The sequence below is a fragment of the Lepidochelys kempii genome, chromosome 10, assembly GCF_965140285.1.
Source record: "Lepidochelys kempii isolate rLepKem1 chromosome 10, rLepKem1.hap1, whole genome shotgun sequence".
Lineage (NCBI taxonomy): Eukaryota > Metazoa > Chordata > Testudines > Cheloniidae > Lepidochelys > Lepidochelys kempii.
The window spans coordinates 17241882-17255660 of NC_136389.1; the positions used below are offsets into that span (position 1 = coordinate 17241882).

At 46.0% G+C, this 13779-nt stretch overlaps 3 protein-coding genes across 5 annotated transcripts in view; 1 reads left to right on the forward strand and 2 right to left on the reverse strand.

The window, feature by feature from the left end:
- Positions 1–13779, reverse strand: part of LOC140918267 (acyl-coenzyme A synthetase ACSM4, mitochondrial) — a 28949-nt gene that overhangs the window by 12567 nt on the left and 2603 nt on the right. For all 3 annotated transcript variants that reach the window (XM_073362252.2, XM_073362251.2, XM_073362253.2), the window contains exons 2-3: positions 13163–13438; positions 10804–11017 (exon numbers count right to left, since the gene is read on the reverse strand). In XM_073362252.2, the coding sequence (XP_073218353.1) occupies positions 10804–11017; positions 13163–13360 (412 nt within the window). In that variant the 5' untranslated portion in view covers positions 13361–13438. The remainder of the gene's footprint in view (positions 1–10803; positions 11018–13162; positions 13439–13779) is intronic.
- On the forward strand, positions 553–1970 carry LOC140918270 (uncharacterized). The gene is made up of 2 exons (XM_073362269.2): positions 553–1197; positions 1774–1970. Exons 1-2 carry the CDS (start codon positions 615–617, stop codon positions 1968–1970), a joined length of 780 nt encoding a protein of 259 aa, XP_073218370.1. The 5' UTR covers positions 553–614.
- LOC144930911 (uncharacterized) lies at positions 7069–10797 on the reverse strand. Its single transcript, XM_078854572.1, has 3 exons — positions 8778–10797; positions 8270–8681; positions 7069–7681 (listed from the first exon to the last, which is right to left on the reverse strand). Exons 1-3 carry the CDS (start codon positions 8853–8855, stop codon positions 7599–7601), a joined length of 573 nt encoding a protein of 190 aa, XP_078710698.1. The 5' UTR covers positions 8856–10797; the 3' UTR covers positions 7069–7598.

The window sequence follows — 13779 nt, forward strand, 5'->3', positions numbered from 1 at the left end:
TTTCAAAGGTTTCAGTAAATCATAAAGATGAGAAAAAATTACTTCACGTCAAATGAAACATTTAAATCAATTCAAAACAAAACTCTTGTTTTGATTTGAAGCATTTTTTGTTTTTAATTTAAAAAAATTGAAGGAAATTTCTAAACAAAGAGTCATTTCACAAAGAAAAGTCAAGGAGATGATCTAGGTTCAATTCCCAGCTCTTCCAGAAACTCCTAGTGTGACCCTGGACAAGTAACTTAATCTCTTTGTGCCTTAGCCCTGGTCTACACTAGGACTTTAGGTCGAATTTAGCGGCGTTAAATCGATTTAAACCTGCACCCGTCCACACAGTGAAGCCCTTTATTTCGACTTAAAGGGCTCTTAAAATCGATTTCCTTACTCCACCCCTGACAAGTGGATTAGCGCTTAAATCGACGTTCCCAGCTCGAATTTGGGGTACTGTGGACACAATTCGATGGTATTGGCCTCCGGGAGCTATCCCAGAGTGCTCCATTCTGACCACTTTGGACAGCACTCTCAACTCAGATGCACTGGCCAGGTAGACAGGAAAAGAACCGCGAACTTTTGAATCTCATTTCCTGTTTGGCCAGCGTGGCAAGCTGCAGGTGACCATGCAGAGCTCATCAGCACAGGTGACCATGATGGAGTCCCAGAATCGCAAAAGAGCTCCAGCATGGACCGAACGGGAGGTACGGGATCTGATCGCTGTTTGGGGAGAGGAATCCGTGCTATCAGAACTCCGTTCCAGTTTTCGAAATGCCAAAACCTTTGTGAAAATCTCCCAGGGCATGAAGGACAGAGGCCATAACAGGGACCCGAAGCAGTGCCGCGTGAAACTGAAGGAGCTGAGGCAAGCCTACCAGAAAACCAGAGAGGCGAACAGCCGCTCTGGGTCAGAGCCCCAAACATGCCGCTTCTATGATGAGCTGCATGCCATTTTAGGGGGTTCAGCCACCACTACCCCAGCCGTGTTGTTTGACTCCTTCAATGGAGATGGAGGCAATACGGAAGCAGGTTTTGGGGACGAAGAAGATGATGATGAGGAGGAGGTTGTAGATAGCTCACAGCAAGCAAGCGGAGAAACCGGTTTTCCCGACAGCCAGGAACTGTTTCTCACCCTAGACCTGGAGCCAGTACCCCCCGAACCCACCCAAGGCTGCCTCCTGGACCCAGCAGGCGGAGAAGGGACCTCTGGTGAGTGTACCTTTTAAAATGCTATACATGGTTTAAAAGCAAGCATGTGAAAGGATTACTTTGCCCTGGCATTTGCGGTTCTCCTAGATGTAGTCCTAAAGCCTTTGCAAAAGGTTTCTGGGGAGGGCAGCCTTATTTCGTCCTTCATGGTAGGACACTTTTATCACTCCAGGCCAGTAACACATACTCGGGAATCACTGTAGAACAAAGCATTGCAGTGTATGTTTGCTGGCATTCAACCAAAATCCGTTCTTTCTCTCTCTGTGTTATCCTCAGGAGAGTGAGATATAATTCATGGTCACCTGGTTGAAATAGGGTGCTTTTCTTCAGGGACACATTCCTGCTGTGCTGTTTGCCTGTGGCTGAACAGAAATGTTCCCCGCTGTTAGCCACGGGGAGGGGGGAGGGTTGAGGGGGTAGTCACGCGGTGGGAGGAGGCAAAATGCGACCTTGTAATGAAAGCACATGTGCTATGTATGTAATGTTAACAGCAAGGTTTACCCTGAAAGAGTGTAGCGACTGTTTTATAAAATGTGTCTTTTTAAATACCGCTGTCCCCTTTTTTTTCTCCACCAGCTGGATGTGTTTCAATGATCACAGGATCTTCTCCTTCCCAGAGGCTAGTGAAGCTTAGAAAGAAAAAAAAACGCACTCGAGATGAAATGTTCTCCGAGCTAATGCTGTCCTCCCACACTGACAGAGCACAGACGAATGCGTGGAGGCAAATAATGTCAGAGTGCAGGAAAGCACAAAATGACCGGGAGGAGAGGTGAAGGGCTGAAGAGAGTAAGTGGCGGGCTGAAGACAGGGCTGAAGCTCAAATGTGGCGGCAGCGTGATGAGAGAAGGCAGGATTCAATGCTGAGGCTGCTGCAGGACCAAACCAGAATGCTCCAGTGTATGGTTGAGCTGCAGCAAAGGCAGCTGGAGCACAGACTGCCACTGCTGCCCCTCTGTAACCAACCGCCCTCCTCCCCAAGTTCCATAGCCTCCACACCCAGACGCCCAAGAACGCGGTGGGGGGGCCTCCGGCCAACCAGCGACTCCACAACAGAGGATTGCCCAAAAAAAAGAAGGCTGTCATTCAATAAATTTTAAAGTTGTAAACTTTTAAAGTGCTGTGCTTAAAGTGCTGTGTGGCATTTTCCTTCCCTCCTCCACCACCCCTGCTGGGATACCTTGGTAGTCATCCCCCTATTTGTGTGATGAATGAATAACGAATGCATGACTGTGAAGCAGCAATGACTTTATTGCCTCTGCAAGCAGTGATTAAAGGGAGGAGGGGAGGGTGGTTAGCTTACAGGGAAGTAGAGTGAACCAAGGGGCGGGGGGTTTTATCAAGGAGAAACAAACAGAACTTTCACACTGTAGCCTGGCCAGTCATGAAACTGGTTTTCAAAGCTTCTCTGATGCGTACCGCGCCCTCCTGAGCTCTTCTAACCTCCCTGGTGTCTGGCTGCGCGTAACCAGCAGCCAGGCAATTTGCCTCAATCTCCCACCCCGCCATAAACGTCTCCCCCTTACTCTCACAGATATTGTGGAGCACACAGCAAGCAGTAATAACAGTGGGAATATTGGTTTCGCTGAGGTCTAAGCGAGTCAGTAAACTGCGCCAGCGCGCCTTTAAACGTCCAAATGCATATTCTACCACCATTCTGCACTTGCTCAGCCTGTAGTTGAACAGCTCCTGACTACTGTCCAGGCTGCTTGTGTACGGCTTCATGAGCCATGGCATTAAGGGGTAGGCTGGGTCCCCAAGGATACATATAGGCATTTCAACATCCCCAACAGTTATTTTCTGGTCTGGGAAGAAAGTCCCTTCCTGCAGCTTTTGAAACAGACCAGAGTTTCTGAAGATGCGAGCGTCATGCACCTTTCCCGGCCATCCCACGTTGATGTTGGTGAAACGTCCCTTGTGATCCACCAGAGCTTGCAGCACTATCGAAAAGTACCCCTTGCGGTTTATGTACTCGCCGGCTTGGTGCTCTGGTGCCAAGATAGGGATATAGGTTCCGTCTATAGCCCCACCACAGTTAGGGAATCCCATTGCAGCAAAGCCATCCACTATGACCTGCACATTTCCCAGGGTCACTACCCTTGATATCAGCAGATCTTTGATTGCGTGAGCTACTTGCATCACAGCAGCCCCACAGTAGATTTGCCCACTCCAAATTGATTCCCAACTGACCGGTAGCTGTCTGGCGTTGCAAGCTTCCACAGGGCTATCGCCACTCGCTTCTCAACTGTGAGGGCTGCTCTCATCCTGGTATTCATGCGCTTCAGGGCAGGGGAAAGCAAGTCACAAAGTTCCATGAAAGTGCCCTTACGCATGCGAAAGTTTCGCAGCCACTGGGAATCGTCCCAGACCTGCAACACTATGCGGTCCCACCAGTCTGTGCTTGTTTCCCGAGCCCAGAATCGGCGTTCCACAGCATGAACCTGCCCCATTAGCACCATGATGCATGCATTGTCAGGGCTGCACGGAGGGTTCCAATAAGAAATGGTGCACCAAAGTTATCGTTGTTATTGGAACAAGGAAGTTAGCCTGGCCTCTGATTGATACATGGCTAGATTAACCTCGCTGCGCCTTCTCTGTGACTGACTGCAGTGTGATCTAGACAGGGGAGGAGGAAAATGAGTCCAAAACAAATCTGGTCTATGTCTTGTTCTGACCCACTCCATCGATCCTTTACATCTTTGGCTGGCAGCAGACAAAAAAGGCGCGAAATGATTGTCTGCCCTTGCTTTCTATGTCTATGTGTAGACATATCCTTAGATCCCTATCTGTAAAATGGAAATAACAACACTTCCTTTAGAGTGACAAGGTGGGTGAGATAGTATCTTGTATTGGACCAACTTCTGTTAGAAAAAGGGACAAGCTTCTGAGCTTACAGAGAGCTCTTCTTCAGCTACAGGTAAACTTGAAAGCTTGTCTCTCTCACCAGCAGAGATGGTTCAATAAAATATATCATTTCACTGCGATGGTCTATACTATTATGTTCATCACTTTTACAAGACTGTGATAAATTTTGTACAAAGTATGCCTTGTGAGGTATAATTTGAAATGTCATAATCTGCTGAACATTATTGTCCTGGTAAAATATGTATATCAACATTGTATATAAAGTTATTAGGGTATGTCTACACTAAGGAATAAGGTCGAATTTATAGAAGTCGTTTTTTTAGAAATCGGTTTTATATATTTGAGTGTGTGTGTCCCCACAGAAAATGCTCTAAGTGCATTAAGTGCATTAACTCGGCGGAGTGCTTCCACAGTACCGAGGCTAGAGTCGACTTCCGGAGCATTGCACTTTGGGTAGCTATCCCACAGTTCCCGCAGTCTCCACTGCCCATTGGAATTCTGGGTTGAGATCCCAATGCCTGATGGGGCTAAAACATTGTCGCGGGTGGTTCTAGATACATATTGTCAGGCCCCCGTTCCCTCCCTCCCTCCGTGAAAGCAATGGCAGACAATCATTTTGCACCTTTTTTCCTGAGTTACTTGTGCAGACGCCATACCACGGCAAGCATGGAGCCCGCTCAGGTAACCGTCACCCTATGTCTCCTGGGTGCTGGCAGATGCGGTACAGCATTGCTACACAGTAGCAGCAACCCATTGCCTTCTGGCAGCAGACGGTGCAGTACGACTGGTAGCCGTCCTCGTCGTGTCCAAGGTGCTCCTGGCCCCGTCGGCTGGGAGCGCCTGGGCAGAGATGGGCACAGGGACTAAATTTGGAGTGACTTGACCAGGTCATTCTCTTTAGTCCTGCAGTCAGTCCCATTGAACCGTCTTATGGTGAGCAGGCAGGCGATACGGATTGCTAGCAGTCGTACTGTACCATCTTCTGCCGGGCAGGCAAGAGATGAGGATTGCTAGCAGTCGTATTGTACCATCTTCTGCCAGGCAGGCAAGAGATGAGGATGGCTAGCAGTCGTACTGTACCATCTTCTGCCGAGCAGCCATGAGATGTGGATGGCATGCAGTCCTTCTGCACCATCTGCTGCCAGCCAAAGATGTAAAAGATAGATGGAGTGGATCAAAACAAGAAATAGACCAGATTTGTTTTGTACTCATTTGCCTCCTCCCCTGTCTAGGGGACTCATTCCTCTAGGTCACACTGCAGTCACTCACAGAGAAGGTACAGAGAGGTAAATCTAGCCATGTATCAATCAGAGGCCAGGCTAACCTCCTTGTTCCAATAAGAACAATAACTTAGGTGCACCATTTCTTATTGGAACCCTCCGTGAAGTCCTGCCTGAAATACTCCTTGATGTAAAGCCACCCCCTTTGTTGATTTTAGCTCCCTGAAGCCAACCCTGTAAGCCGTGTCGTCAGTCGCCCCTCCCTCCGTCAGAGCAACGGCAGACAATCATTCCGCTCCTTTTTTCTGTGCGGACGCCATACCAAGGCAAGCATGGAGGCCGCTCAGCTCACTTTGGCAATTAGGAGCACATTAAACACCACACACATTATCCAGCAGTATATGCAGCACCCAGAGCAAAGCGATACCGGGCGAGGAGGCAACGTCAGCGCGGTCACGTGAGTGATCAGGACATGGACACAGATTTCTCTGAAAGCCTGGGCCCTGCCAATGCATGCATCATGGTGCTAATGGGGCAGATTCATGCTGTGGAACGCCAATTCTGGGCTCGGGAAACAAGCACAGACTGGTGGGACCGCATAATGTTGCAGGTCTGGGACGATTCCCAGTGGCTGTGAAACTTTTGCATGCGTAAGGGCACTTTCATGGAACTTTGTGACTTGCTTTCCCCTGCCCTGAGGCGCATGAATACCAAGATGAGAGCAGCCCTCACAGTTGAGAAGCGAGTGGCGATAGCCCTGTGGAAGCTTGCAACGCCAGACAGCTATTGGTCAGTTGGGAATCAATTTGGAGTGGGCAAATCTACTGTGGGGGCTGCTGTGATGCAAGTAGCCCACGCAATCAAAGATCTGCTGATATCAAGGGTGGTGACCCTGGGAAATGTGCAGGTCATAGTGGATGGCTTTGCTGCAATGGGATTCCCTAACTGTGGTGGGGCCATAGACGGAACCCATATCCCTATCTTGGCACCGGAGCACCAAGCCGGCGAGTACATAAACCGCAAGGGGTACTTTTCGATAGTGCTGCAAGCTCCGGTGGATCACAAGGGACATTTCACCAACATCAACGTGGGATGGCCGGGAAAGGTACATGACGCTCGCATCTTCAGGAACTCTGGTCTGTTTCAAAAGCTGCAGGAAGGGACTTTCTTCCCAGACCAGAAAATAACTGTTGGGGATGTTGAAATGCCTATATGTATCCTTGGGGACCCAGCCTACCCCTTAATGCCATGGCTCATGAAGCCGTACACAGGCAGCCTGGACAGTAGTCAGGAGCTGTTCAACTACAGGCTGAGCAAGTGCAGAATGGTGGTAGAATGTGCATTTGGACGTTTAAAGGCGCGCTGGCGCAGTTTACTGACTCACTTAGACCGCAGCGAAACCAATATTCCCACTGTTACTACTACTTGCTGTGTGCTCCTCAATATCTGTGAGAGTAAGGGGGAGACGTTTATGGCGGGGTGGGAGGTTGAGGCAAATTGCCTGGCTGCTGGTTACGCGCAGCCAGACACCAGGGCGGTTAGAAGAGCACAGGAGGGCGTGGTACGTATCAGAGAAGCTTTGAAAACCAGTTTCATGACTGGCCAGGCTACGGTGTGAAAGTTCTGTTTGTTTCTCCTTGAAACCCCCCGCCCCTTGGTTCACTCTACTTCCCTGTAAGCTAACCACCCGCCCCTCCTCCCTTCAATCACCGCTTGCAGAGGCAATAAAGTCATTGTTGCTTCACATTCATGCATTCTTTATTCATTCATCACACAAATAGGGGGATGACTACCAAGGTAACCCAGGAGGGGTGTGGAGGAGGGAAGGAAAATGCCACACAGCACTTTAAAAGTTTACAACTTTAAAATTTATTGAATGACAACCTTCTTTTTTTTGGGCAATCCTCTGTGGTGGAGTGGTTGGTTGGCCGGAGGCCCCCCCACCGCGTTCTTGGGCGTCTGGGTGTGGAGGCTATGGAACTTGGGGAGGAGGGCAACTGGTTACACAGGGGCTGTAGTGGCAGTCTGTGCTCCAGCTGCCTTTGCTGCAGCTCAACCATACACTGGAGCATACTGGTTTGGTCCTCCAGCAGCCTCAGCATTGAATCCTGCCTCCTCTCATCACGCTGACGCCACATTTGAGCTTCAGCCCTGTCTTCAGCCCGCCACTTACTCTCTTCAGCCCGCCACTTACTCTCTTCAGCCCGCCACCTCTCCTCCTGGTCATTTTGTGCTTTCCTGCACTCTGACATTATTTGCCTCCACGCATTCGTCTGTGCTCTGTCAGTGTGGGAGGACAGCATGAGCTCGGAGAACATTTCATCGCGAGTGCGTTTTTTTTTTTCTAAGCTTCACTAGCCTCTGGGAAGGAGAAGATCCTGTGATCCTTGAAACACATGCAGCTGGTGGAGAAAAAAAAAGGGACAGCGGTATTTAAAAATACACATTTTATAAAACAGTGGCTACACTCTTTCAGGGTAAACCTTGCTGTTAACATTACATACATAGCACATGTGCTTTCATTACAAGGTCGCATTTTGCCTCCCCCCACCGCGTGGCTACCCCCTCAACCTTCCCCCCTCCCTGTGGCTAACAGTGGGGAACATTTCTGTTTAGCCACAGGCAAACAGCCCAGCAGGAATGGGCTCCTCTGAGTGTCCCCTGAAGAAAAGCACTCTATTTCAACCAGGTGACCATGAATTATATCTCACTCTCCTGAGGATAACACAGAGAGATAAAGAACAGATGTTGTTTGAACGCCAGCAAACATACACTGCAATGCTTTGTTGTACAATGATTCCCGAGTACGTGTTACTGGCCTGGAGTGGTAAAGTGTCCTACTATGAAGGATGCAATAAGGCTGCCCTCCCCAGAAACCTTTTGCAAAGGCTTTGGGAGTACATCCAGGAGAACCGCGAAGGTCAGGGCAAAGTAATCCTTTCACATGCTTGCTTTTAAACCATGTATAGTATTTTAAAAGGTACACTCACCAGAGGTCCCTTCTCTGCCTGCTGGGTCCAGGAGGCAGCCTTGGGTGGGTTTGGGGGGTACTGGCTCCAGGTCCAGGGTGAGAAACAGTTCCTGGCTGTCGGGAAAACCGGTTTCTCTGCTTGCTTGCTGTGAGCTATCTACAACCTCCTCCTCCTCCTCCTCATCTTCTTCATCCCCAAAACCTGCTTCCGTATTGCCTCCATCTCCATTGAAGGAGTCAAACAACACGGCTGGGGTAGTGGTGGCTGAACCCCCTAAAATGGCATGCAGCTCATCATAGAAGTGGCATGTTTGGGGCTCTGACCCGGAGCGGCTGTTCGCCTCTCTGGTTTTCTGGTAGGATTGCCTCAGCTCCTTCAGTTTCACACGGCACTGCTTCGGGTCCCTGTTATGGCCTCTGTCCTTCATGCCCTGGGAGATTTTGACAAAGGTTTTGGCATTTCGAAAACTGGAACGGAGTTCTGATAGCACGGATTCCTCTCCCCAAACAGCGATCAGATCCCGTACCTCCCGTTCGGTCCATGCTGGAGCTCTTTTGTGATTCTGGGACTCCATCATGGTCACCTCTGCTGATGAGCTCTGCATGGTCACCTGCAGCTTGCCACACTGGCCAAACAGGAAATGAGATTCAAAAGTTCGCGGTTCTTTTCCTGTCTACCTGGCCAGTGCATCTGAGTTGAGAGTGCTGTCCAGAGCGGTCACAATGGAGCACTCTGGGATAGCTCCCAGAGGCCAATACCGTCGAATTGTGTCCACAGTACCCCAAATTCGAGCTGGGAACGTCGATTTAAGCGCTAATCCACTTGTCAGGGGTGGAGTAAGGAAATCGATTTTAAGAGCCCTTTAAGTCGAAATAAAGGGCTTCATCGTGTGGACGGGTGCAGGTTTACATTGATTTAATGCTGCTAAATTCGACCTAAAGTCCTAGTGTAGACCAGGGCTAAGAGTATACCATATATCATTGCTGTAACATGCTCCAGAGTCAGAAAAGCAGGCTGAAACCAGTTTTTCAGAGAGAAAGACAGACCGGCACCTCAGCCAGGTATCAAGAAAGTCAGGGCTTGTCTATACTACCCGCCGGATCAGCGGGCAGCGATCGATCTAGTGGGGGGGTCAATTTATCGTGTCTAGTCTAGACACAATAAATCGACCGCCAAGCACTCTCCCATCAACTCCGGTACTTCACTGGAGCGAGAGGTATAGGCAGAGTCGACAGCGGAGCGTCAGCTGTCGACTCACTGCAGTGAAGACACCACGGTGAGTAGATCTAAGTAAGTCGACTTCAGCTATGTTATTTACGTAGCTGAAGTTGAATAACTTAGATCGATCCCCCCCAGTGTAGACCAGGCATGAGTTAAGTGATTATTCTTTGACAGGAACAAGGGTGTGAGTGAGAACTTTACATATTGGCAATCAAAATGGCTGGAGTTTCCATGTAAACAGACTGGCTGTTGCCTGAACCCCCGCTGGAGATAATCCTCAAAGAGGGGAGAAAGGTATAAGAATGGAGGACACCCACAATACAAATCACTTCTCTCTACCCCCATCTCTACTCACAGCAGCTACAATGCTCAAAAGACAAAGAAAGCATTATTGACCTGGGGGAAGGGTGGAAGGGGGCTTATCAGCCAGTAAAGACTGCTGTAAACATATGGTGAGACAAAACCTTTTTGCTTTTAAGTTCACTTAGCTTGTTAAGTGAGGTATTAGCTTGTGTTTTACTCCTTTATTTCTTTTGTAACCAATCCTGACTTTTATGCATCATCACTTGTAATCACTTAAAATCTATCTTTCTGTAGTTAATTAACTTATCTTCTTGTTTTATTTTAACTGTGTGCTTGGATTAAAGTATGTGGGAAACTCCATTTGGGATAACAAAGATGGTGCATATTATTTTCCACTGATGAAATGACAGACTTCATATGAGCTTGCATTGTTCAGTTTGGTACTGAGCAGTACAAGACGCACATTTCTGGGGGACAAGGCTGGGACTGGGAATTTGTGGATGTTTTCTGTATTTAATTCATGAGTGGCTGGCCAGAGCATTCATGTAACTTAGCTGGGAGTGATTTTACATGAACATGAACAGGCCAGAAAAAAGCAAAGCAGTGTAAAAAAAACCCCAGGCTAGAGAATTTAGGGGACACAGTGGTTCAACAGTCCAGACTGTACCCTGTCACATTCACCCACCTTGTCTCTCTAATATCCTGGGACCAACCTGGCTACAACACTGCAATATTTCCTTTGTCCATCTTTTCTACTCAGACACTGATCCATCAAAAACTTACTCACATGCTCAACTTTACACACTCTAAGCATTCCCTTTGGCTTCAATGGGACAGGTCACAGTGTGCAAAGTTAAGCGCATAAATCTTTAAAGTACTGGGGCCTTAGACTAATCTCCTCAGGACAGGGACTGTTTCTTGCTCTGTTGGTACAGTGCCTAGTTTAATGGGACCTTCAGTTCAGTTGGGGTCTATAAGTATTACTGAAATACAAATAAATTCAGTCATTTATTATTCTTGGTACTGACCTGTTCTCATGCAGCCCACTGTTATCAACCACCATTCTGGTATCCGGGGTAGCATCACTATAACTCTGTCTTCCTTTTTCAGACCACATGCATCAGAGAGTACATTGGCTGCTTTCCTGGATAGAAATCCCAGCTCCTCAAAACCCCACCTTACCTCGTTGCCTTGATCACCTACCCACCAGAGGGCTGGGATGGAGGAGGCTCTCTCTCCATTCTGGCAAAGACAAGAAAGTAGGAAAATGTATAAATAATGCAACAATCAGGAGGAGACCCAATGCTTCAAACACACAATTGTTTAACTTCAAGCAGAAGTGCAGTCTCTTTGACTTCAGCAGGACTAACCCTTTGGTTAAAGGTAAGCATGTGTGTAAGTATTTATAGACTTGTGGGCTTATATCCGAAATCTAATATGTGCTTGTTAATCAAGTACATTGGAGAATTTGCGTCTCTTCTTCTGAGCTGCCCAAGCTATGCATAACAATGCCTTGTTACCGTATGAAATGTACAGGTTTAGGCCAGCCTCTGGGAAGGTTTATCTCTGGACATGTTTTGCCATAGATTACAATCATCGTTATGGGAAAAGAACTGTTGAGCTCTTTCCGTTATTAGTATAACTCCAAGTGTACAAGGTCCTTATTCTGCTTCCTTTAAACATGGCCCAGAACACATAATGAAGAAGAAGACGATTGTTATTTCTATTACAGTAGTACTTAGAACTACTGTACTCAGCATAGCAGTGGGATGAGCCCATAGTTCTCTTACTGGTAAACAAGAAATGATCATCATATAAAATTGCATGTCATACACTGAGAAGTTAATGAGGAATATAACCATTCTTTAAACAGACCATTACAAGTAACATACATAGGTGAAAATGTACGGCAGGCACAATCACGGACTCCCTGGGAGGATAAGACTGTCAATAACTGCAGGATTAGGCTTAGTGAGAGCACAAAAAAAGTTTCTAACATAAATTCTGATGGCTTTAGCCCCTCTTATTGAAAACATACAATTATTTATGCCTTTAACATTTTTAAACCTAAGTTCTCTGTGTATCTATTTTTATGTAAAATAGCTAAATATATTACTGCTCTTAAATATTATCCCCTGATAAAAATACTGAATTCAGATATTTTCTGAATGCTTTAATTGATTTCAGTTATTGACTGTGATCCTGAAAAGCACTTAGGCACGTGCATAACTTTAAGAACATGATGGTCCCACTGATTTCACTACCTCCCATGTGAAAAGTTAAGCATGTGTGTCAATGTTTGCAGAATCTGGGGGTAAAGCACGAATCCAGGAAAGCTCTTAAATACATGCTTAATTTTCAGCCATTTGACTTAAATGGGATGTAAGTGCTTTCCTGAATAGAGATGCTTTCCTGAAGCAGGGCCCAGGAGCAGAAGGCTGGCCTTGCGTTTAAATCAGAGGATTGGGATGAAGAAGATAATGTAGGTTTATTTCCCAGCTCTGCAACAAACTTCTGTTGTGACCTTGGGCAAGTCATTTAATCTCTCTGTGTTTTAATTCTCTATCAATAAAATGGGACTAATAATATTTCCCTTCTTAGTCTTTTCTACTTATGCCCTGATCCTAAATATGATCACATGTTGCATGTGAAGCAGCAAATACTCTTAATGGTATTTTGACTATTCACTAGAGCTGGTTGAAATTTGGAATTTCCATTTCATAGCACATTTCAACATTTTGTAATTTGTTTTCATTCTGAATGACAGCATGTGAGCAGTAGTAGTGCATAATATAAGATACTGTGTATTAATGTAAAATTAATAGATGTAATATAAAATGACAAAATCAAAAAAGAGAGACACGGTGGGTGAGATAAGATCTTTTATTGGACCAACTTCTGTTTTTGAGAGAGACAAACTTTCTCTATCACAAACAGAAGCTGGTCCAATAAAAGATCTTATCTCACCCACCTTGTTTCTCTAATGTCGTGGGACTGACACAGCTAAAACTAGACTGCATAAAATCAAAATAAAAATTAAATTTAGAAATTAAATTTCAATTTTTTTCAAAATGAAATTTTCCAAAATGAAACTTTTTATTTTAATTTTAATGGGAATTTTATCAAAATTGATATGATTTTGTGAAAATTTTTGGTTTAATCAAAACAACATTTTTCAGATGGAAAACTTGGGACAAAAGTTTTCCCAAACAGCTCAGTTATTTACCTGACACCCTTGAAAGTATCTTATAGCAGCAAAATAGTTAATATCTACTATGAAAGGATCATCACAGAGATCATATGTTTTGGAACCGGTATCTATAACATGATATAACACCAGACAGAAATGAAAGAAAATGTTGGAACTAAGGAGACAAAACATGTTACCTTTTCCATTTGACTCCATTTGTCCAAAATGTCACTTGCAAAATTAAAGTGCTCTGGCAACTCTTTATAGAGGCTCGGTGATTCATTGCCAGAGATATTTTGAGGAGCAAATCCTCGGCAATGTTTGCTGAAGAATCTACAAGGTGACTTTGGGGTCCAAATAGAGTTAAAAATCTGGAGTTTAAGTAAAAACTTCATGGCACAAAAACCTTGTCACAGTTCTTGGTTTAGATTATATAAACATCTCAGTAGAATATTCTTTGAAGGGCTTTTGACCTGCAATGAAATTATTTATACAAACTTTATATTGAGAGTTGCCAGAAAAAAACAAATATTGATGGACCAAAGTACTACAAATCAGTTACAAGATCTAGGCCAAGGGTCTGATCCTTGTCTCACTGGAGTACATGGCAAACGTAGGAGAAGGAAGGACTGTGCTCCACGTGGTGGAGTGGCGGGAAAACCCTTTGTCACTGCTCCAGACTCAGGGGTGGTCTATCCTCTATGATGTCAGTGCCAAGCCAGTATGAGTATTTACAAATTCATAAAAGGGCAGATTCTCAGCCCCACCTATAAAGCCACTTTGCAGCATCAGTGCACAATGAGACCGTGCAAAA

Bases quoted from the DNA above. Each gene is read 5' to 3' on its own strand.
- LOC140918270 (XM_073362269.2), top strand. From the start codon at position 615: ATGCAGAGCTCATCAGCACAGGTGACCATGATGGAGTCCCAGAATCGC. The intron at 1,198-1,773 runs GTGAGTGTACCT...TTTCTCCACCAG, and splicing joins AGGCGGAGAAGGGACCTCTG to CTGGATGTGTTTCAATGATC.
- LOC144930911 (XM_078854572.1), bottom strand. From the start codon at position 8,855: ATGCAGAGCTCATCAGCAGAGGTGACCATGATGGAGTCCCAGAATCAC. The intron at 8,682-8,777 runs GTACGGGATCTG...AAAATCTCCCAG, and splicing joins CAGCATGGACCGAACGGGAG to GGCATGAAGGACAGAGGCCA. The intron at 7,682-8,269 runs GTGAGTGTACCT...TTTCTCCACCAG, and splicing joins AGGCAGAGAAGGGACCTCTG to CTGCATGTGTTTCAAGGATC.